Genomic DNA, 24,741 nt, shown 5'->3' with positions numbered 1-24,741 from the left:
CACACAGGACCACTGAGGGACAGGGTGCTGACCCCTTGGCTGGAGCAGTGCACATTAGTATAATTATACCCTGACTTCATCCCAAAACCTAGCAAGGATTACTGTCTTGTCTTTTTGATATCGTAGTCACAAAATGAAGTGAGCTGTGGGCAACATATTCAGCTCACTTTCATATACACACTGCAAGCCTTGTTACCAGGGCCTCACAAAGCATCTCTTGAAAAAGGAATACAAGATGCTCTTTGTAAATAAAAGTTCATGAGCCTGAGGAATGAAGTCATTTTCCAAAATCGCAGTGAACGATATTCTTTTTCACGAGCCAACAAGAAGCAGAGAGGTGGGCTTGAGGGGAAGGAGCTGAATGAAACATGTTAGAAAAACCACTTAGCCCTATTAGCCCATGGCACAGCCAGGCTGTCTCCCTCCTCCTCTTCCTCCTCCTCCTCCCGCCCACAACCTCCCCTCCCCCATGACACAAGGAATGGCTAGTCTAGCGGGGTTTTTTTAAATAAATTTGGCACCTTTCTTCCTTCTGCTGAATAAACTGGAGATGTTAAAAAATAAACAGCCAGGAGAGTCAATGATTTGTTTGGAGCAGTCAGATGGACTTGTGGGGAGCTGGCGTGGAGGGGGAGGAAAGGGTGACCTCACTTTCTGAACAGTAAAGTTTGAGTGGGAGGGTCTCCACACGAAAGGTAAAAAAGGGAATGATGTGAACATGTGAAGGAAGCCAGAGCACTGAACAGAGCGTCAGTCTGTATCCTGACAGGGGGAGATAAGGTGGCTGGAGAGCTAGCGGTGCTTTCCTGGAATACAATCTCTGTTTGACACTCTCTGCTTAAGCACTGCCCATCTGTATGTTATTGTGCTGGAGCCTCTGGGGAAAAAGAGGAGCCACAGGCACGGAGAGTGGAGAGTGAACGAGGGAGGCAGCAAAAGCGTTTTTCTTCCCTTCTTTTCCTTTTTTTTCCTTTTTTTTTCCCCCTCTTTTAAATCGGGATCCGGTTAGACTGCCTTGAAGTGCCACATCTGGAAACTGAATGCTGAAAGAAAGTTAAAATAACTGAGGCACCACTAAGCCAAGGGGGGCTGATTGCAGAAGAGGGTAAACAATTACTGAGACGCTAGAAGACCACTGCTGGATGTAAGGGGAGGAAATGGCTTTGATCTCCGCCTGGCCCCTCGTTTCTCCTGTATTATTCTTTTTGAGATGCTTCTCCTCCAGCACAGCCTCGAGTGAGGGAAGCGTTTTTCAGTTTGACATTGAAGGTAGCTCAGCGGTCAGCACGCAAGAAGCCACTGTTATCAGAGGGCAGCAGCAGGCAGTAGCTACTGGAAGTTGGGTGCCTTTTGCTGAGGTACAGTAATTCCCTTCTCTCTCTAGTGTCTGCAATTTTCTGCTTTCACCTGTCTGTGTCAAAGCTCCCATCTGGTTAATGTTATCTTAATCATTCGATCCTTAAAGTGATACAGGAGGATTTTGTTGGGGGGGGAGGTGGTCTGAGACGTTGCATTTTGGGACTGGAGAGATACAGTTCAGACTTCAAAATGTACACATGCCCTGCCTGCTGTGAGCAGACAGCTGCTGTACTTTGCACTGAAGCTGGCTTAGCGTGTCTCTGACTTTCCTGCCAACATAACTAAACAGGCCTGTCCAAACAGAGCTATTTTACAAGAGTTAATTGTCACAACACTTTTCTGCTTGCCTTGTAATTTCTGCAATTGTAATTCACTGAAATTTTCCAAAAGAGTCTGTCATTTGATGGCAAACTCTGTACTGTAAAAGTTTGTGCTTTTGCCTCTGAATGCCATCTGCCTCCAAAATTGGAAGTTTGTTTTCACAGCGAAAGCAGGGGATGATAAATCAAATGAATCTAGAAAACTATCTGCAGAGAGCACACCTGCAGAGATTTTAAGACTTCCAAAAATTATGTGGTTGGGATTAGTGACAAACGAAATTAGAGAGATCTGGGAAGCAATTTGACAATGGAAAATTTTCCCACAAGCCCTGTATTTTGGGATTGATTTATACTTCTCATTTCAGCAACACTACATCGGGAATGGTCTACACAAAAGCACATCTTGAGGAAAAAATAAATCACTCCAGCATACATGGCACGGGGGCAGGGGGGCAAGGTTGGAAGTGGAACAGTGGACACAACACAGTAATATCTCATGCGTGGTAGATGCAAAGTAGGAGGCTAATTGAGTTCCATAAGGTCATGGGAAGGGAAAGAGTAGTTCTTCTAGCATAACATTCAAAAATGAGGTGAGATTAACACAGCTGTGTCACTGTGACAATATCAAGATCGCAATCTCCAATATCACATGGCTGATTTTCCACCTACAGTCCACTTGCCAGAATTAACAGCCGTGGAAATAATGTGCATAAAGCCTTCAGACAGCCAGGGTTGCTGCAGGGCTGGGCAGAGCTCATTCCCCTGCTCCGAGCAGCTGGACAGCCCCAGGAAACGCCTGCCCACCCTGCTGGAGACTCAGCACGAAACATGACCTGTGTGAGAAAACTGAAGGTTAAACCCCGCTTTGCTCGGCATAAGGACTCTTAGGAGCTATCCCAGTTTTTGGACAGGCTCCATGGTGTGGGATGTACAGATTTTCTCCTCTGGCCTTGGATCAGCCCCGAGAAGCTGCATTGCCACCTGTTGCTTACAACATGGAAAGTCCCTGAATGAAATGCCTGACTTAAAAGCTGAATGGGTTTTGTAGCTGCTTTTCACAGGATAATGAGCATCAGTGATTATTAGTCTTTCTTGATAAGACAGTCTAGTATGGTTTTCCCAAAGACACAGTTTACATTTCTTCATGTAAGTATATTAGATTTTACATTGGGAAAGCGCTGTGAGATACATTGGACACTGCAGGGGAAGGACACTTCAGTTTCCTTCAACCGTTTCAATCCTTCCTAAATTTTTCTTTGGCCCAACATAATAGATTCAATAACTGGTGTTTCTTCTGGCAGTTTACTTCAGCCCATGCAACGGCAGCACTTAGACTCTGGATCCCATGTTACGACTGGATGACAGTGCCTGGTATCATCACACCAAGGCCCTTGGCTGCAGAATGCTATAGCTTCATGAGGAAGAAGCAGGGACTTCAGGCCTTTTGCTGCATATTTCAGGACCCACCTCCATGGCAATTTCCAAAGAGGCCCAGTAGGATGCTTTTTGGGGAGAGGACTGATGGCTCTATAACAGTGAAAACCCACTTACCCATGGATGCATGTGTGTGGCTGGTAGCAGGATTTGAGGAACAGGCTTTAAGCCTGGAGGTTGATGTAGTGGCCAGAGAGTGATGGTTTGGCAGTCTCTCATCCAAGGACGGAACATTACTTCTGGTCCTCAAAGAGCTTCTCCCTCCCACAGCTCACCTCCCCTCCCTGAGCCTCAGGAACAGGGTCATCCCAGCAGGTTTGAATTAACCTCTTTTGAAGCGTGAGTTCTTAACCCACAGCTCACAGCGAACCACAGAGTAAACTCCTTTACACAGTGTGGTTTGATTCAGCTCCTTCTTCTAAATATTGACTCAGGCCTACAGCTCTCCCGAGCAGACAGAGGCTGTTAGTCACGTCAAACAGTGCCAAATGATACAAAGGGGGCAGTTTCACAAGGCAGAGTTACAAAGCCACAGATGGGGCTTCGTTGTGGTCTGTGGTGACCGTCAGCTGCAGCATGAAACATGCCAGTGGGAGTTTCCAAGATGTAACTGGTGGAATGCTCTTGAATCCTGGTAAGAGTTTAATGTTATGAACCTATAGAAGAAGAGGAGATCTCAATTAATGTAAATACATATTAGTGACTATTTCTCAGTTTTCCAATCCTCTTCCTTTACCATGTGTGGCAACCCTAAACTGGGAAGAACTGGCAGAAGTGGTTTAAAAAATCAGAATTAAAGTTAATGTGGAGCTTTGTCTTTTTTTTTTTTTTTTTTTTTTTTTTTTTTTTTTTGTGGCTGGAATTTGAATGAAAATCTCTTAAGAGAAGGAAACTAACTGCATTTTTAATGCTATGCTAATATGCTGTATCCATGCACAGAGAGGACCATGAGTTGGACTTCAGGCAATGTTGGCTACCTTGGTGCCCTGGTTCTTAAACATTATGTAATCCAGTATATGTGATCCAGTACACCTAAATTAGGCACATAAATTGTTCGTAGATGTTTCAATCAGAATCATGGACTCTCCTCAGGTACAAACCCAAATTCCCCATACAATAGTGGAGACCCTAGGTTTTCTAATCCTCGAATTCCTAGCAGTCTTCCCTGAAAATGCTCAAAGGAGTCTCTTCCTCTGTAAGGACGTTTTTGGATGCTTGTTTCAGGACAGCTTTATTAATCAGCTAAAGCAGATGTTTAAATTAACTGGACTAGATTCCACACAATGAAATGTTGCATTACCTATATAAGGAACATTGTTAGTGACCACCAGGCAGTAAGATATCTGCTTCTTGTTTCAAAAAAAAATTGCTTATAAATTGATTAAAATTATTCAGAAAAGTATTATGAGAAGGATTACAGTGTTAGGAATTTGAAGATAGCTGAGAGGCTCTGCAATCCAATTTGCCAACTCAGTGGGAGGTTAAGAAAAAAATTCGAACTTACTGTGTAAGTACATACACAGGCAAAAAAAAATTACCTAAGGACTTGTTAGTCTAATAAATTAAGGTCTTGGCATATGCAACAACAACTGAAGGTGACTATGTTGAGACTACAGGTTAGTTAAAAATTTTATTTTCAAAAGTGATTAAGCACTGGAGATTTTATTCAGTTGTGTTGGTTTGTCCATGAAGAGGCAGATCAATATGAAAAGCACTCTTAAGTATTCAGTTTCTTGTGCACTATTTAGGAAAATTAAGTTTCTTGGCTCACAAAGACAATAAGGGGAGGTGGGGGAGATGTTACAGTGCTGAATCCTGATGTCTGTGGGGAGACAGAGGGAAAAAGAGTGAGTGCAGAGCAGTGGATCCAGCTGATCAGTGCAGCCCAACAGCAGTTGGTGGCATGAAGTCAGAGATTGTTTTTTCCAAACAAGGATAGATTTAAATATTTTATAAGGAGGATTCATAAGAGATGGAAGCAAAGCATTTAAAACTGACAGGCAGATATCAAATAAAAGCAAACAAACAAGTGGCAAACATCAGGGATCTTTGTTTTAGTGTTCCACTCACCAGCTTGGATGCAGCAGAAGGAAAGTGAGACACTTCCAGGTTTGGTGAGGCACAGAGGTAAAACTGAAAACCAGAAGTTCTGAAACAGTTATATCCCACTGTCAAATACATGCCTCTAAAATAAGAGGCAGGTCATACATTACCATTTGGGTCTGAAGCCTGCCACTGTCAACATCTGTGTTTGTAAATTCCACTGATATCATGGGTTTAATTACATAGGTGTAGATTTTGTTCCCCATTAGGAAGAAAGTTCCTTACAGAGTCTAAGGTGAGAATAAACAATGGTACAAGACTTCAAATACCAGAGAGTATGGCAAATGATTCCCTGTGATCCACATTGTGCAGTCACTCTTCTTAACGTAAAATGAATGTAGGGTGACACCCAGTAAAATACTCATTTCATTCTGATGTAAATGACTACAAGAGGCCAGAGACCACTATAAGAGATGAGTGTGGGAAGAATTAGGGGAAGAAAGGGAAGACAGACATTCTGGGGAGACATCTCCCAAACCAAAAAAGACCATCTCAAATGTCCTGCATGGAAAGAAGAAGTGAAGTAAATAGTGGGAAAGGAAGTAAACTAAAGCAGGAAGAAGACAAAGGAGGGGAAAAAATTAGAGCAAGAATGAGATAATCAAGAGTCTTAAGAGTAAAGAAAAAAATGAAGTTGGGACAGGGCGGGAAGCCAATTCACAGAGTGAAGGAAGACATGATATTATTGGACAGATGGAAGAGGAAAACTGTTTCCAGCATCAGTGTTTTTGGCTCAGGGGAAAGGCAGAGAGGCAAAAGTCCTTTAAAGGAAACAATTATCATAGTCAAGTCAAAATTAGCCATTTACTATAAGAAAAAGTAAGACACAGAAGTTATGTGACGGAGTTTGTGTGTTAAAATGACATGTTTGACAATCATTTTTTCCCACCTGACTTTTACCAGCAGCTGCTGATAAATAGCAAGAAGCAGTTTGAGGTGCTTGCTTTCTAGTTCTCTAAAGTGATAAGCAATAATTAGCATAGGACCTGTGACAAACTCACCTCTCTAAAATGGCTCACATTAAATATATAAAATGACAGCAATCATAAGTCCCAGCCACTTGTTAACAAAGACTCAAATTATCATCAAATCTTCTTCACTCCTTTTCCCCAAAAAGGTTGAAACAGAAAATCTTGCAAACTGTTGAGAGAAACCACAATTTGATCCTTACTTGCAGCATTAATCTGTTCAAAACAAACTAGTACTACAAGAAGCAGCAGAAGGCCTAATCCTGAGGTGTGAGCCAAAAAGGGTTTTAGCTTGACAGGAACCTTTATATTCTTTTAAGCTAATGTGAACTGCATCTACTTTAAAAAAGCAGATCTTTAAAATAATTCACTTCAGATCCTTGAGGTTATGTTAGGTTAACTTCTATAATGGGCAATTTGGATTTCTAGCTGCTGGTTTTTTCTGATACAACAAGGTTATGTTCTGAGAAACATCTATTAGTGGGGAGGAAGTTTTACTGCAGATGTTTGTGATTCCAACTTAAGTTTCTCATCAAAACTTTAATGAAAATCAGATGCTTGGATTAGCGCCACCAATCCCCAAACCTTTTAAATCATAGGAAGCTGAAGCAAATGGAAGCACAAGACACAGCAGATGGATAGTTGGAAATTTTCTCCATTTCAAGAAGATGTATAAAACACCCACCACAAAACACAGTTTAAACTCTACTGCAGTGAATTCCCACAAAGTTTTGGGCAAGTACCAGCAAAGTGCCCCAAAGCTTATTCAGGTCTGTGAAAACCAATAAAAGGCATTTTATGCCCGCTCTTATTCACAACATGGGAAGCAAGGAAGGAATTAAAAGTCCAGTTTTTCCAGGGGGCATGAGAAGAAATAAAAGAATTGCTTTCTGAAGGAAAACCTGGCCTGATTTAAACTGATAACAATTAGAGCTTCTAGTGCTCAAGAGCTGTGTAAAAGAGGCCTAGTTTCTGAGTAACATATAACCAGCCACTGATAATTTACAACTTGCTTCTGGACTTAGATTTCAAACACCAAAATATAGACACCCTTTGGGTTTTATATTTTAATTGGTCCTCTTGAATGTTTGGATCTGATCCCAGTCCATTTTCACACACCACCATGAGCTGGGGATGTTTGGGTTATGCATCCTAATGCAAGATTCAACAATTGCTGAATAGAATTATATACAAAGCTGTTAGAGTTCCAAAGTTTTTGAAATCTATTTCTTTGCCATCAAATGATCTCAAAGAGATTTTCCTAACTGTCAGTCAGGATACATAAAGTGTGTATTTGACAATGAAAACAGATTGACTAAAATGCGGTAAATAAGATCTGGCTTTGTGGTTCCTGTTTAGCTGTATTGTGTATTTCTTTATACAGTTATCTTGAAATAAACGCTTCATAAATACTAGAACCCTTTTTTTTTCTTTTATGACAAACCAGCAAGAAACAGTGCTAAACCCACAGCATTCAAGAGCCAAAGAATGAGAGAGGGCTGTGAAAAATATTTTAGAAATGACTATTCCAATTTTACAACACATTGTTCGTAAGAACAACTAAAATATTATTGTTTAAGTCATGGCATATAGAAGCCAGGGTGTATGAGACAAACTGGCACACCTGAATGTTAGTTTGAAACATAATAACTACTGAACAAAAAGACTACCTGGATGAACAACTTCCAATAAGTTCTGCAAAAATAGACTTTTTAACTAAAACTGTAAGACTCAGAATCATTGTTTGACTCTGTCTACCCAACAAAAATGAAGAAAATTAGCTCATTCAGCCTTTGACCATTGCTGAATGGTGGAAAAGTAGCTACGTAGAACCAGCACCTAAACCAGATACTTTCTGAGCTGTGTAGCACCCTTTTACCACCCTACAATGCATCCTTTTACTCTTTTATGAAAGACCTTCTAAGTGCCAAGAGATTAGCAGAGTTTTCTGCCAAGGCTAATGCAAGGCCAGCATGTCCTAGGGTTTCCTACTGTGGTTTTCCACCTCTGAGCCTGGATGGTAGCCTATGGAGAGCTACAGGGGGCCTGCCATTCATTACTGCCTTAGGCTGTGCTTCCCACTCCTAGCTCCAGGGACCCTTCCTCAACAGCATTTTGTGGAAGCAAGCATTTGTCCAGATCCAGTATCCAAAAAAGAAAACAATAAAAAAAAAAAACCTGGCAGAACAAAATATAACATAGCCCTCCCTACCCTGGCTATTAAAGTCCTTCATGCCCCAGAAAGGCTAACACAGCCTTGAGGGTTGGCAAGGTCTCCAGAGCACGATTTCCTGGCAAAGTTCCATTCAGGGGGAGGTGGACAGGTATTGGAAGTCTAGACATGGTGTAAGGTCAGGGGAAATTTGCGTACCCTGCTCAGCCTATTGCAAGTTTGTGGTTTTCTGTGGCTCTCTCTTTCCAGTCAATGGCAAGGATAGTCTGAAGAGGTTCAACAGGGTCTCTAAGGCACCAGCTAATTACTTTTAAGTCAGCTGGAAACAGGCTGTTTGGTGATGGATTTCTGTGAGGGAGAAGAAAAGAAGTTGTTGGGTTTTTCTCTTGATGCATTGATTCTTCCCTCTCTTTGAGCCAACAAAAAATGTATTTTTTTTCAATATTAGACTATGCCAATGATGAAAGAAGCCCAGAGGCATTGAGAGAAGAAGGCAGGTTACCCTTCTCCCCAGCCCTGGCATTTCCTCTCTCCTTTCAGAGCACAGCCTCTGCTCAGCTTCATCCTGAACATAAGGCAAGCAGTATAAAGTTAACCATGCTGAGCTGTCTTACTCTCTTCCCACACACTTGCAAAGTGCTCAGATGATCCAGGGGAAAAGCCCTTTTTCTGAGAGCTGCCCAGAAACACAGGATCTTCCCATCAGCCTTCCCTAGCAGCTGTCTGTCTTGTCCATAGTTGGGCCACCCTTGGGAGGCAGAGACAGATGAAAGCTCTCTCTCCTCATCTTTCAAGACTTTCACATTGGCCTGGGTTTCTTTCTAACAGACTTTTAAATTGATGCTATGGCTATTGGCCAAGCAGATCACTGTTTTTCTCTGCTGTGATTCCAACATTTCAAAGAGCTGCAAAATCAAACCAGGAAACACTAGAAATCTGGAAGGGGGGAAAATAATGCTAAAGGAAAATCAAAAGAAGCTTGAGATTTACCCTCTCAGTCTTAATAGTGTTCCACAAACACAGTCGTACCTGCTTTAACACCCACTTTTCTTTTTCATCCCTTGAAAATTTTTGTCTCTATCTGGAAATCTCTCAGGGAGTACTGTAGTTTGTTATTTGATTATGTCTCACTTATCTGAGAGACTCAATGACTTAGAATGTACATTTCATGTAAGTGGGGACTGGGTGGAGGGTGGTTAATGAGGAAACAATGTAGATTTATCCCTTTTCCTGTAAATTGAATACATTTGGCTTTTTTTTTTTTTTGAAAGAGGAAAATTAACCAGCTACTCCTTCAACTGCATATTTTCTATTTCCAACAATGAGCATGTGTAAGAGCAAGTTTTTCACTCAGTTGCAGTACTAATAAGTAAATTAGAGACTGGTATTAATCTCAGATTCTTAGCCAGCTTCCAGACAGCTAAAACACTTTAGCCCTCCCCATTTTTAGAGAAGAATGCCTTTTAAGCAGAGGCTTTGTCTTTCCCACTGTATATGGAAAAAATGACTGTGCAGTTCTATGGAGAATGCCTAGTTGAGATATGTTTATGTTGGATCCAACCCCATCTCTGTTGCTGAATGGCAGTTTGTTTTCCACTTGAACTGGGGAAGGGATAACAGTCTGGGAACTCTTTCAACACAGGAAATTTTTAAAAAATTTAATACAATTACTAAGTCAAGGTAATAGATAATGTTGTTGTTCTGCATAAAGCCATCTGGCTTTCAGCTATTTCTTGGTTTTGCGGGAGTCCCCATCAGCCTGTCACTGCTGCCGTGGAGGCATGCACAAGCCCACCCAAGGAATCAGAACACAGAGTAACAGTGGGCTGGGGAGAAGGTTCCTTGTAATTTTTTCCTGCACACCATGCCGGCTTTGCTTATTGGTTTGGAGGTTACCCATGTGCAATTATCCATATTCACTCTCTCTCTGACTGCTACCTCTACCATGCCATAGGGAGAAATAGGGGTAACGCTTTTTTCTGTGTCTTCCTGCCAGCCAGATTTTATCTAGAATTGTAGCAATTAATTTCAGTCTTGCTAGTTTTTGTTTTAGCAGTCCCTGAGCTTTGCGCCTAAAACCTTGAGAAGAAGGTTTCCACCAGCTTCATAATCTGTGCTTTTTTGTCATCAAAAATAAACTTCTGTTTTGGAGGCTGATGAGTTGATAGCTCATCAGGTAATACATAAATAATCCCAGTTGTCATGGATAAGTCAGAACATGAAGTTTGCAAGTTAAAAAGTTATGAAGTTAGTGTCTTGTCCTGTGTCCCTTAAGGCAATCACAACTTTTCCAGTAAATTCTGAGGAGAGCTCAACCCCTCTGTATATATAAACGATGGAGAACTTCTAGTGTTTAGTCGCTGCTTAACACAGCAGCAGTTGGAAAACAAGACTAAATTCAATCATCAGATACACTCTTCAGCAGCTGCAGACTGGCCAGACATGGTGTGCCTGGCTCCAGATCAGCCCTGTGCTCTCAGGTGGGACCATCACTGGGAATGCAGGCATAAAGGAACAATATTGAGATCCATACACAGGGAATGACAGAAACGACACTGGTAACAGAAAATAATACTTCATTTGTTTCATCACTTATTAAGCAGTTCATTTACTGAAAAAGATTAGAGGTTCACAACCAGTGTCACTGCTTTATTTATCATTGTTTTGGTGTTTGAAGATTCAAATTACTGAGCTTCACAAAAACACACTGCTGCAGATTTAATGAGCATTTCATATCACTTATCTAGAACAGCTTATTATTACATTAATTTGCCCAGATCTATGGCAAATGCACTCACTGAGGTTTTTTAATCGAACCTATCTCAGCTTAGAATTTCATTCAAAAAATAAGAATATGCAAAAATATTGGAGGATTCCACTGAATGACTATTTAAGCAGGAAATAATTTGCTTTTACATTTGCAAATTAAATAACAAAACAGAAAGCTTGTTAGTGTGCAATTCACATAATTACTTTAGTTTGCAGTCTCATTAAATGCAATTAGAACTGAGATACCTGTCAAGATAAGTGGATAAAAAAAGATTACCAGCATTGTTCCCAAATTTCTTCACCAACTTCTGGTTAATTTCTAATTTATAACATCAGTGGAACACTCAAAGTAATAAATATTTCACAGTTAACAATGTCAGAAATTTAGAACAATATAGGGATTTAATGTACTACACCAGGGTGCTTATAATAAAACTATCATGAACATTGATTTGAAGACTAAACTAAAAAATGTGTTCCTCTCAGGAATGTTTACAGTTTGCAAAATAAATTTGAAATTGCAAATGGCTAATTTTCATGAGGTTTCTGCATTTGAACTGGTAAATACTACAGAGTGGCTTTTTGCATGCAGACAGTTGCCTAACAGCTGTAGTGTCCTATTAAATGGGTAATTAACTATCTAGCTATGATGTCACACACTGAATTACTTTCTCCAGTAATAATAGTTAGAATGTGACCTTTCTAGTTCATAAGAATTTGATACTGTAGACCAGAGGTAATGAAGGCTTATAGAAATTATAAATAGAGCTTGGAGGCCTAGGGGAAGCTGGTGAGCAAGTCTGTTTGTTTTTAATTCTCTAGTTTGAAAGGCTTCAAAGCTCAGACAAATTTAGCAAAAATCAACAGAGAATAAATAAAATTGCAGAGCAGATGTTCGCTTCTGCCTGCACATTGTGGAGTACCTCATGGTGGGGAGCAGAACTTCTGTCCATCTCTCTCTATGATTACTTTGATGGTAGAGCATGTCTGACCAACAGGTCAGTAATTAACTTCTGAGGGCCTCATTCTCCAAGAGGAAGACAAAGATCCTTCTGAAATGTCACTTCATAGGGGTTTATAGGTTCAAGTACAAAGACAATCTTGAATTTATTACTCACTGTCTGGGAATTTAGAGTCCATTTATTTCTTCAAATGATAACTTAAGAGCGAAGGATGACAGCTCTGTGAAAGGACACCACCAGGGAATTTTATTTTTTAAATTAGTTATAGTTTACCTCAGTGGTTTGAAGAACTCATAGAACTCTCCTCCTTAGCCAAGACTTGGTCTAGGAAGATACACATAGTAAATTAAGAGAGAATAGTAGGACAGATAAGGGGGAAGTTACCAGCAGAACTAATGTTCTTTGTACCTTGAGTATGAACTTCTGGTCTTAATTTGTTTTCTCAAGAAGATAAAAATGCTTTCATCATTGTATCTAACAAAAACAAATGCCACAGAATATATTTTTTAAAAACAACTTCTATATCAAATAGATTTTTCCATATTCATGCTTCCTTCCTTGTATGAAAAAAACGGATTTTCCTTAAATATCTTAAAAGCTCCCTTACAAAGTTAGTTTGAAGCTTTCATGGGAAATTTTATCATTGAACTGTAATTCTTTCTCTGGACATGCTTTGACTAATCCTTTTCATATATCTGGTATGCTTTGGCAGTAAATCTTTGCAGGTCACTCATAAAAGCTACCCTCAAATACAAGAGTGAGGTCTAACCCTAAGAAAGAATGGTGGGAAAAATGGGGAAGGCAGATATGTGCTGTGTACATATCAAATGTCTTCAAACCATGACTGTTTAGCTGAAAGACAAAATGTTCTTTCAGCACTGCATTAAGAAAAGTCTTGGGCCCAGAAACAGCTTTATATTCACTGCAGGCATCTGGAACAAGCAAAACACGACTACGCCATATCTGGCCCCGTGGGGATATTCAGTATCCCTGGTGGTTCTGACTAGTTCTCTTAAAAGACGTGAAGGTGTTGAGGAGTGTCCCTGCTGGGTACATTGGGTACATCTGGGACACTGGAATTACGTTGTGTGCTCTGCCATGGATTACACTGCGTGCATTTGGATACAGTCACAGATAATCGGCTCTAGGTAGCCCTGCTTGGACCAGTCAACCTCCAGAGGTCCCTTTCAGCTTCAGCTATTCTGTGATTCTGAGTGGCTGTGGTCAGTATTCCATTTTACTGATCGAGAAACTGAGTGGCAGAGTAATGTTCATCATCACACGAGACATGAGCAGAAGAATGTATTTTCTTGAGTCCCAGTGTCCTTATGAATATAATTAGAGATAGAGCAGCTTGTGCACAGAAACAAGGTGATGAGTTTCTTTGATGTTCAGCAAGAAGGAATATATTTGGTATGTTCATTTCAAACATTATAATGAAACTATTTCTGTGGAGGTGTTTGTAGATTAGAGGTAAAACATATGTAATAAAGTGGGTGAGTGGCTGGAACCAGGTGCAGGCATAGGCAGGGACAGCAAAGATAGGAGAAGAGGAGTAGGAAGACAAATGGAAAGCAGAACAGGGAGAACACAAGCATGAGTAGAGAACAGGACAACAACAGAACGGCTGTGGGAGCCAGTGGGGGCAGGTGGAGATCCAAACCCCTCAGTGTAATGTTCAGTTGCTCCATTAATAGATACAGCCCAGGAGAAGCACCCAGGCCTCCCCCAAGAAGGGCCAATGAGCAATCATCTCATCTGGTTGGCATTTACTGTAAGACTGTTTAAATTACATTCAAGCCTCGTTGCCAACAAGAGAGACATATAATATAGACAAGACTAAAAGGTAACCTATAAATAAAAGCTAGAGTGAGCTATAAATACAAACTGAGAAGCCATGGATTTGATCAATGTCTCTCAATATACAAATGGACTTAATGGAACACTCTGTGCAGCAAGCCCCTCATTGCTACAAGTACTCAGTGTGCTTTTGAGGCAATTGTAACTGCAAAAATCTCTATCCATAGGAGTATTCTTTCTCCTTTGGCAAATCCAAATCCATACAAATTTTGGGAACACAAGGTCTAGAAGAAATTAAACAAATGATTAGCAGCTACATAGTTACTATTGTAAAAATGTGGCAGCAGTATGAATGACAGTCAGGACAGTATCAGAGCTGTCATCAAGTACTTGTATATAAAGAGGCCAAGGACGCCTTCTAGAAATATTTTCTCCCTTGTGTCTCAAAAAAACAGAACAAAACAAAGCAGAGAAAATTTAATTAGACAAACTCTACCCCAAGTCATTCACTTCAGGATCCATCAGATCATAGAGTCATGGAATGTTAAGATTTGGAAGGGACCTTAAAGATCATGTAATCCCAGGCCCCCCTGCCATGGCTGGCATTGTTGGAGGAGCAAAAAAATCAAAGTGTTTCAATACAGCCATCTGTTATCTCAGCCATTTCAGCTGTTGAGAGGCAAAGATCACCCTCCCAAGCTTTCTTCATAGCAGGTATTATGTGAAAAAATGCACAGTTTTGCTTTGCATTTTTTGATTTCACTTTGCTGATGATCTTCAGAACAGTCCAGTGTTTGTGTGTCAAGCTGATGAAGATAAAAAGTGTGAAGAAGAGGAGCAATGCCAAATAATATTCAAAACAGAATGGTGGGCCTACTCTTTTGGAAAACGGGAATCAGGAACCGTACAAAGGCATCTGGCAGCATCTGGTGCTGGGTTTAATGATTTGTTATCTCCCAGTCAAGAAATGTGGCAAGTCAGCCTTTCATGGTTAGGCTGAATTAGAAAGATGGATTATCTGCTGATGCACATTGCTCAGATATTGTACACATACCTTTAAAATATGTACTGTCTCCTGGGCACACATAAAAACAGCATAGTTCTAACTTTAAATGCATCTCAAAATTTTCTTAACAGGGTTTCTCAGCCATACTCAATATTTGGTCCCAAAGCATTTTCAGCAAGAACTAGTGAGCCACTGAGTTCCTCATCCAAAAATGTGGAAAAGTCTAGGTGTGAAGAGCACCAGAACCCATTAATTAATAAACACCTTATCAGTCTGGTAAACTCAGTCTCTGATGGGCTCAGAGCAGTTGCCTACACATTCAGAAAAGGGGGTGCAGGTTTTCCTCTCTGCTGACCCTATGCAGCAAGTGCAATTCATATGTTTTCTAGTGACCATGCAAGTCCATCCAGTCCTCTGGGACGAGTGCAAGAACCAGCATGGCTCAGTCAGCAGCAGGGCCCTGCAGAGCAAATATAGGTATACCCTTTTCCCCCACTTAACCCTTGTCCATCCCCTTGTACATGCACACTTCTAAACCCCCTTGCAGTCAAAAGATACTCCTAAAAACTACACATATTGAATTCTCAACCCGAAATTTAACCTCCAGCAGTTAAGCACCTTTTCTGTGATCAATAAAGTGCATGTTGGCTGTGTAAGATGGCAAAACCCCAGGAGACCCCAGGGCTCCTGAGTGTGCTGCACACCAGTAGAGGGGCTGACACCAAGCTGGAGTTGCACACAGTGTTTACTGTACAACTGCTGGATTTTATATTTTGGCAACAAATGGAGAGAGGTTTCTCCTGCAGGTCACCAAAGGCAGGGGGGTCAGGAGAGTGGGATGCAGTGTTATCACAGCTATTTTTGTTTGCATAAAGTTCCCCAGCAGGCTGAAGAAGAACTAAATCTTTGTGTCTATGCTTATGGATAACACATCTTTGACCTGTGGAATTTGAAATGTCTGTTAGTTTGCTCCCAGGGAGCAAGAAGTTGTCAAATGACCATCAGTCTACAACTGGAAGTCAGGATTTTAAAAATCCATGTTTAAATTCACTGGAAGTCAATTATGTCCTGAGCTGAAAAGCAGATGTAAAAGTCACGTTGCTGTCCTCAGTACCTTTTGATGAACGAATTACCAGAAGTATATTTGTATATCTGTCCAAGGTAAAGAAGACAGTTTTGTAGTTAATGATTTCCAAACATGATAAGCTATAGATTTTGTGCCTGCCCACAGAGGTTTTAAGACAGGATGTTCATGGATTCAAATGCTTTGTTTATTTACATCCCAATTTGGTAAAGCAGTATTTTTAGTGTGCCTTTTGGAAGGAAACAGAAGATGTCCTTAGAATGGGGTCATTCCTCTTTCTAGGCTCGATCTTTCCTGCATGTAGGGAGAGAATTGGTTGGGCCTGTCAGACATCAAGATTTCCTTTGTATGCATCCACTTTCTCTACCTGAACATACTGACTTGTGGAACATACTCTAAGGAGCCTTTGCACTTCTCCAAGGATACGGGGTCCAGCAGTTTGGCCAGATCTATGGCATAGCTATTGCAGCTTGGACACTTTTACAAGGCACAGCACATCTGACATGTGCAATAGGTTACATCTCACAGTCTTTGTTTACAGAGCTGGCACCTACACGAGAGCTACCCCTCCACGTCCCTCTGTGCAGTCAGGAGAGAGCAGCAGGCACAGCTGATCTAATTTAGATGCATTTCTGTATACAAGGAATCAAACCATACAGCGGGTGTCCAGCTGGCTTTTGGCCACATGGCGTCCCATGTAGAGGTCTCCATGTGGATGACTCCCAGCTTGCTGTGGTTTGGTCTTCCCACACAGGCAGTCCCGCCACGCAGCTGCCAAGGCCAGCTTGCCCTCACACCAGCACGGCCACAGCTGTGTTAGCTCAGCACTGCACCTGGGGCACAGAGCTCCTCGGGGCTTCAGCCCGTGGACTCTCTCCAGGGCTCACACAGACATGCTGGGTGAGACCTGCTGAATGCTGCATGTTTGGCAAGATTTCTGTGAGCTCTTGGCTGGGGATTGAAAGTGAAGTCCCTATTATAGGTGATCAAAACCAGGAATCTCTTTGGAAGAGTCCTACCTATTCTGAGGGAGCCAGAGAAACTGAAATAACATCAAATGTGCAGTAAAGGACTGCTTTCTCAAACTTGTTTCTCTAATGTTCTTATTTCTAATAAACAATTACATAAATGAAAGTACTGGAAGATATTCAAGCAGGAAGATGTCTTTATTTTTAGGTAGGGCAATAGGCTATTTATCTCAAGTTGGCCTAAGCAAACAATCTTCAAAAATGCCTCAGAACTGTAGCTGCCAATTTCAAATACTGCTTATAAAGACAAATAAATAAAAGCAAGCATGCTTGAGTTGGGTTTGGAAATGTCTTCAAGGAGCAGAGGGCTGATGTTTCCATGGTAATGCTGTGCACTTCCAGCAGACTGGTCTCTGCTTTAGACACAAGGATTTTAAAATCGATGGAGGTGGTTTACAGTATTCACTCATCTCTGTATGGCAAAAGATGTAGAGTTTCAGAGATTTGATATAATTTTGAGTCCCAAACTTCTGTTTGTCTAAACTGTTCCTTCCAGATGGATAAACATTACATATTGATGTGAAGTTGTCAAGAAGAGACATTGCTCCACTCAATTTGTTTGATTTTTTCATCAATGCATTGAAAACTTGGACTTGAATTATCCATGTGTCCTACTTTTACAGGTATCTACGGCTGATATGATGCCTGCTATTTCAGAGGAGCAACATTTTTCTGTTTTCTTTTCCCTGTGTTCTGAAGCAAAGCTCCATAATGTTCAAGTAGAGTTTATTTTCTTTTCTCCTTCTTTTTTTTCTTTCATTCCATAAGAGACAATGGGGATTTCTAAGGGTCCTACAGTTCCAAAAATGGTAATCAATCTATGTCAACTGATAAACATTATTATGCAAATAATTCACAATATGTGTCACAGTTCTCCATAAATGTTTTGATTGAGAGATAGCCTCTCAGGTCAGATTTCACACTTCTCAAACTATGACTCCCTTAGGTTTATATCTTTTGACAATATTTTTACCACCTTTACAGAGCAGATCAGACTGCAGAAAAATGGAAACTAGAATGCACAAATATATCTTCAAAATTAAACTATAAGGCAAATTAACTTGCAGCACTATCAAGATAAAGCAGGTAAACAAACGGTGGTCTGTCAGCTTAACCAGAGATAGCTCCCTGTGTATGTACTTGGCTAACACCAGGTGACGGGTGATGAGAATTAATTATATTCTCTTCCACTGAAGGCTAAAAGAACATGATCAGGAACAGTTTCTAAGACTTGAATAGCATACCATAAATTATGATAGAGTAATTTATCCAACCTCTTGGCATAATTAATGTGTGGAGGCTGACAGAAACTAAGAAAATGTGCATTTTTGCCTCTTGCCATCAAATATCACCTTTCTACAAAAAATACGGGTGTTTGCAATATGGGATAGAATTTCTTTCTATTTTTTCAGATAGATTTGGGATGTTATGTTAATTAAGTGAATTTTCATTTCATCACAAGCCCATGGGTTTATCAGGTTCAGCTATGCCCAGACTGCATTCACTTTTACTATCCTGAACAGACCTTTGAAGTGAGAATCTACTAAGTAATACCATAATGTTTGACCTTTGCCCCCGTGCCTGAACATCCATGTAGCTCCCTGAGGATCCTTCTCAGATCCAGAAGGAAGCACACCTTTGGACTCCCTCTCTAGCAGCAAAGACCATAACAGTGCTAGGAGCTACACCCAAAGCTCTACTGGCACTAAACTTACCAGTGACCTGGCAGCTGATGTGCCATGACTACTGCTTTGACTGCTGTTCCTCACACTCAGTTCCCCATGGGCACCAGCTGTTTCCTCTTTTACAATGGTCCTGGAGGAAAACACTGTCTTTCTCTTCTGGGTTTGTTTTGGACCAGATGTAATGGGATTGCTGGTCCAAGACTATAAATAGTATAATGGATGTCACAAAGGCTGGGATGTCCTAATGCAGATCATTTCACCCTGAATACACATGCTTTTGTGTACCCCTGAACTTGGGAGGAAACTCTGGAAATAACAAGAACTGGTGTGGATCCAAGGGAGCCTTTTATCTTGGAAGAAAATCTTTGTGTTTATATATTCACAAGAAAGTCACAAGTTCCAGTACTAACTAAAGCTACGTGCCATTCTTTCTCACCATTAGATGGGAGAGTCAATGACTATGTCTGAAATACTGAATAAAGCAGTGTGGGGACCTCCTAGTCAAACAGGATAACCCAGCCCATCTCCATGTGCTGAAGCACTCTCTGTGTTTGCCCAGAGAAGGGCAGTCCTATACAAACTGCTTCTTGGCAGCACATCCTAACAGATGCCATGCCCTGAGCTGGGCCTGGTCATTGTGAGGAAAATTGCGGTCTGTCAAGGAGCCAAGACCAAGACCTGAAACCACACATTGCCTTTCTTCAGCTGGCCAATGAAGATGTGGCCACAGAGCACTCTGTGTTACCAGCACAGCACTCTTCCTTTGATGAAAGCAAACCAGAAGAGGCAGGTTCACAGCAAACACCCACCCCAGCACTGCTGCACCACTCCTGCGAGCTGGCAGCAGGGAAGGAATGGGGATCTGGTTCTGCCCTCAGTTTGCAGACACAGATAGGGAACAGCTACAATGAAATTGGTGGAACTGATTGAATATAATATGGGAAAAAATTCATACTCTGTGTATGTGAATTGTCCTCCATCTTCAGGCCCATCTTGCACTCAGACTAGCAAAAAGGTCTGAAGAAACAGAAAATTACTACAGGCTCCCCAGCACTTTCAGCATGCAGCTGGTTCTTGTTTTTAAGAAATGTAATCATTAAATCCAGATGTAGGGTGGGAGTGGGGGGAATAAATGCCCCATGGGTGCAAAGATTTTCAGGAGATCAGCAAGGCCAACATTTGATTGGACTTTTCAACTTGAACTGGAACAAAATTTGTCCCTTGGGGAAAAAAAAATCTAATAATTGTGAAGACATAATTGCTAATACAGACCTAACATTTTGGCCTTCTAATTGTCTTCACCATTCAGAAACAGACAGTGGATGGAAATGTTCCTCCCTCAATTGCCTACATAACAATTTTGCAGGAAGGGTATTTCCATTTTGTTCCAGACCTTTTTCTGCTTTGTGTGCAACAATTTTGTGCTCCCAGAACATTCAGAAATTTGAATCCCTCAATTAGCTCAGCATTCTGACACTTCTTTTTATAAATATGATATTGGCTCAAGCTCTGGAACAACCAACCAATCGCTCCATTATCGCTAGTAGGGTAAGGAGCAACAAAAATATATCAGAATAATTCAGAATGCCTGAGAAAACTTCAGAGCCCAAAGGAAACAATCTGGATCCCATTTTCCCTTCATTCCCTCTTCCCTCATAGCACTGACTGTCAATACCTCATTTCTGGTTTACATTGATGCAACCCATGGTTTAAAGTAGTGTTTTAAAATAGCAGGCATCAGCACCTTCCAAGCTTTTGGTGATTAATTGAATAACATAGAGGGGAAAAGTTGGAAAAAAACATACACATATGACTTCCCCACATCTCGTTTTGAAGAGGAGCTCTGACAATGAAAACAGAGGGACCCAGAATTGAGGCAGATCACTTGAGGAACTGAGAGGTGTGTCTGCTAATAATAGGAGGCAAACTGGTTCCCAGTGGACTTCAGCAAAGACTGCACAGCCCTCACCCGTATGCTCAAACCAAGGGTGTAGCACTGACCTGCACTAACTTGTTACTGCTGGGTGTGTGGACTAGATGAAAGCTCACTCACGGCTGCAGTGCAGACGTACCATCAGTTGAAGTATAAATGAGATTATCTTTATGACTGACTGAAGGATTTTCATAGACACCTTTACAAGCATTCCTACATTTCCATTGTCCATATTCACTATCATAAATGAAAAATTATTCTGCTTAGACCTGCAAAACCAATAAAGCTTTTGGGCAGACACTAAAGGAACACAGCTAGGACCACCCACTAGCTCTGAGGCATCAGAGAATATAACAAGCTTTAGATCTGTATGGGTGGAAAGGAATATTGCAAAGGCAGACATTGGGACAAGAATCTGTTTTCAATTTAGAAACTAACTGTCTCCCTTCCACAGTGTGTGGTGTAATCATTCAGCTGCAATCCTTAGTCTGGCAGGAGCCAGTCCTACCACTAAGACTAAACCATAAAGACTAAACAACTGAAAGAAACAAGCAGTACAAATAGACAGTATTTCTGCTGTCCCAAAGAGTCTGTGGTCTGAAGACTTTGCCTCCCAGGAGCTATTATCAAAGAAAGTGTTTCCAAAGCAAACCAGATAAAATTCTGCGCACAAGAATGGTAAAGGCAACTGAGTTTTCCATTTATGTTCATCTCAACTTCTCAGAGTTTTCTGGGTTAAGGGTGGACTAATGATTCATTTCTAAACCTCATTTTTAAAGTTTGTTATTAGTCATCTCCTAAGATACACTGTCTTCTAAGTGAGCAGCTTGTCTGGCTGGTTAGAAGGACCTGCCAACACTTGGGAATGGAAGCTAACATGCAGATGAGACTCGGGATTGCTGGCTCTTGCTACCCAGTGCTCCACAGTGGTAGCTACAGCACCATGCAGGCATGTGAGTGCAGGTCCCAGGAAAGACAGGGCCATAGCATTGTGCCAGGGCTGGCTAGCCCCAGCCACCAGCAGGGACCTTTGACACTACTGCTCACAGGCCAGGTGCAGCTAGGGAGATATCGCTGTGCGGGTACTGTAGACCTGCTGCTCCTGCCATAGCTTACGCTGGGCATGAGAAGCTATGGGTACCACAGTGCAGAAAAAACCTTCATCCCTGATTTCAGGGCAACCAAGGAAAATAAGGAATAGGAAGATACAAAGGAAAGCTAATCCTGATTCGATCAGTGCACTACAATAATAAGCCTCTTAGCTCATACAAATGCAAGAAGACACACACCCTTCTGAGTCACTTGAACTTTACACTTTTCCCACTTTTTTCAAGGGTAGGTGACCTCAAGAGCCACAGCATACAAAAAGTGTTGTAGAGAGAGCCACAAAAAGTATTGCAGGAAATCTGGTGTACGTCAAGCTCTGACAGCCATCTCAGGGTTGCTGTTTGTAAATGATAGCAGAAACAGGGTGTGGCAAATAATTCTTGGAGAGCTAAATGACAAGCCAGTGTCTTCACATCAGCTCTGCAATAGAATCGCAAGAGTTAGACAAGGGTAAGATATTTAGGATCCAAAAATTCATAAGTCTGCATGGATCTAACATAATACATGTGACACAAGGAGACTGGACAGGATGAGCAGGGTGACACAGGTTAACAGAGTGACCACAGGTTGCTCCTGTGGTCAGCCTGTGCATGTCTCACCAGCTTTGCATAATGAGGGAGAAGATCCTCAATGAAGAACAAGAATTTATACATAACATATCACACAAAAACTATCCTCTTTAATTTTCTTTCTATTTTTCAGTCTTTGAAGGGCATCTTAATAGCTTTGTGTTTCTGATTCCTTATATTATTGCTGTAATTACTATTCAAAAGAAGATGATCCAGATATTTACAATTTCTCTTTAATTTTGGTAAGCTTTGGTAAGTTATCAAAATTACTAAACTATATACAACAGGCACAGCCACACATTTATTCAAAAGGGCATTGATCTTTGTAGGTATGTTTCTGTTTCCTGTAGGTTATTCATTCAAATCTCATCAAGGCTTTGATGTAAATTTTCTAAAGCTTTTCTTTTTTATTTTTTTCTTAAGTAAAAGCTATTCCTTTCCTATAAACACACCTTCTTTACCGAATAAGGATTATGATTTCTGGTTAACTCATCTTCTAGTACAACATGCAGTAAGAATCTGCCAGCTCCACGCCCATAGCTTGTCAGGGACAGGACGCAGGCAGGAATGCTGACAGCTTTAAGACTCTAAGGCAGAAAAGCAAGCACCAGGACAGAGAGTGAAAGAACAAGTTCAGCATTGTGTGTGTGGTCTGCCACGATGGGGTTATACAATGTGCTCTGAGGAGATCTGATGGTTGTAGTCTTGCTTTCCCCTCCTCTCACCAAACCCAATTCTCCAACTATATATGCATAGGAAATACTTTCTTTTTCATTGCAGGGATGCCAAGAAGGATTTTATCGTACCAGCTCAGGAAAATGCTCTCCTTGCAACTGTAATGGTAATGCAAACAGATGCCTTGATGGATCTGGAATCTGTGTGGTAAGGAATTCCTGTCTTCTCTGACTGTCTGACTTTTGACACCAATGCTCAGTTTCAATACACAGCAAAAGCAGTGCCTGTACCACAGGAGCTTTTTCCTGAAGAATGATCATAAGTAGGGCCAAGATCAATACATTAATGGATTACCCTGGCCAAAATTCATTCTCACTTAAATTATCTCCGCAGATTCAAAACTGCAGATTCAAAACACTTCCCTCATGCAGTATTTGTGAGAGTTACTATGCTGGGGAAAAACTTTAGTCCATCAGAAATATGGAAAGAGTTTTGTATACCTCTAGAGAAAAAAAATGTATAAATTCAAACACATTTCATTCTCCCCTCTATGAATACAGTGCTGTGTATAATATAAACAATTTACAATGGTGAGTGACCCCTGTGAGAGTACATACATGTGTTATCCATAGCAATTCTGCTGCATGGCAGTTTCCTGCTGTGAAGGAACGACATGAGAAGGTTGAAATAATACACCAAGGGAAGAGTGTGTTGAATTCCAAGGTACTGTTACAATTTCCCATATGTTCAATCTGACTCAGAATCACCTCATACAGAAAGCTGTGTGTTAGTAATAGTCTTCAAACATTTGTAGCTCCAGAGCAAAAATCAATCCAGTAAAACTAATCCAAACTACTAGTGGGCAATCAGGACACTAATGCACTAAAAAAATGATGGAAGTTAGTACTGTATTTAAACCACATAGCAAGAGCTAGGCACTAGTATACTCTTCGCAGGCTTGTAAAGCAGGAGTAGAGCCCAGAACCACTTGCTCTGCAATGTGTTACTTTTGACAAGTCATAAACCTTTGCCCTCAGTTTATCTCTTCATAAAATGGACTCATAATATTCACATACTTTGCATCATTGCAACCACTATCAAGTTTTCAGTTATGTGAATACATAAAGTCAAGTTCCATGGCATATTTCCTACCATATTTATTTCTGTGGGAAGAAGACAGTGCAGCTGTTCAGAGCAGGAGCAATTAGTATGGCTTGGCCACTGTAAAGTGCTTAGAATTGGCTGGTTTCTGCAGAGCACATATTGACTTAGTCTTTAAAAACTAAATTTTCAAAAGTGGTTTTAGACCACCAGGCATTCCCAGCTATTCTATTTCACATACACAAGGCTTTTGCTCATGGGATGATTGTCCCCTTAGTGCCAAGTGACAATGATGCCAAAGGGAAACTTTTGATGGAAGACTTGGGACCAAGACAGAGAGCTTGTCAAATGTCTGCTTCTGATCACTCTGGTCATCAGAGAGCTTCTGGAGTAGACTATATGAGTTAGGAAGTGATTATATCCTCAGGTTACAAAGACAACAGAAGACCTGTTTCCTATCTTCTACAAAAATAAGGCTGAAGTCAAGGGTTCAGGACAAACAAACAAAAAAACCCAGAAAATTTACAGTATCAGGAAGAAATTATCTGGAAGTAAATGCGCATTCCTGACTGGGGTTTCTTCAGGATACTAAACTCTTGGAACCAGCTAGGTAGTAAGTAAAACTAAAAGCTAAACCCTAGTTTACTGTTTGGATTCAAATAGCT

At 41.0% G+C, this 24,741-nt stretch overlaps 1 protein-coding gene across 2 annotated transcripts in view; it reads left to right on the top strand.

Annotated features, from left to right (window-relative positions):
• The first annotated feature begins 724 nt into the window (after positions 1-724).
• The window catches only part of LAMA4 (laminin subunit alpha 4), a 100,138-nt gene continuing 76,121 nt past the window's right edge, over positions 725-24,741 (top strand). For both annotated transcript variants that reach the window (XM_042016334.1, XM_042016333.1), the window contains exons 1-2: positions 725-1,358; positions 23,081-23,182. In XM_042016334.1, coding sequence (XP_041872268.1) covers positions 1,158-1,358; positions 23,081-23,182 — 303 coding nt within the window. In that variant the 5' untranslated portion in view covers positions 725-1,157. The remainder of the gene's footprint in view (positions 1,359-23,080; positions 23,183-24,741) is intronic.

The sequence above is a fragment of the Corvus kubaryi genome, unplaced genomic scaffold (genome assembly GCF_017639235.1).
Source record: "Corvus kubaryi isolate FWS band 111438036 unplaced genomic scaffold, C.kubaryi_AGA036_p1.0 split3-73, whole genome shotgun sequence".
NCBI classification, from domain to species: Eukaryota; Metazoa; Chordata; class Aves; order Passeriformes; family Corvidae; genus Corvus; species Corvus kubaryi.
Note: the sequence above shows the minus strand (reverse complement) of the source record. Positions and strands in the feature narration are given on the sequence as shown.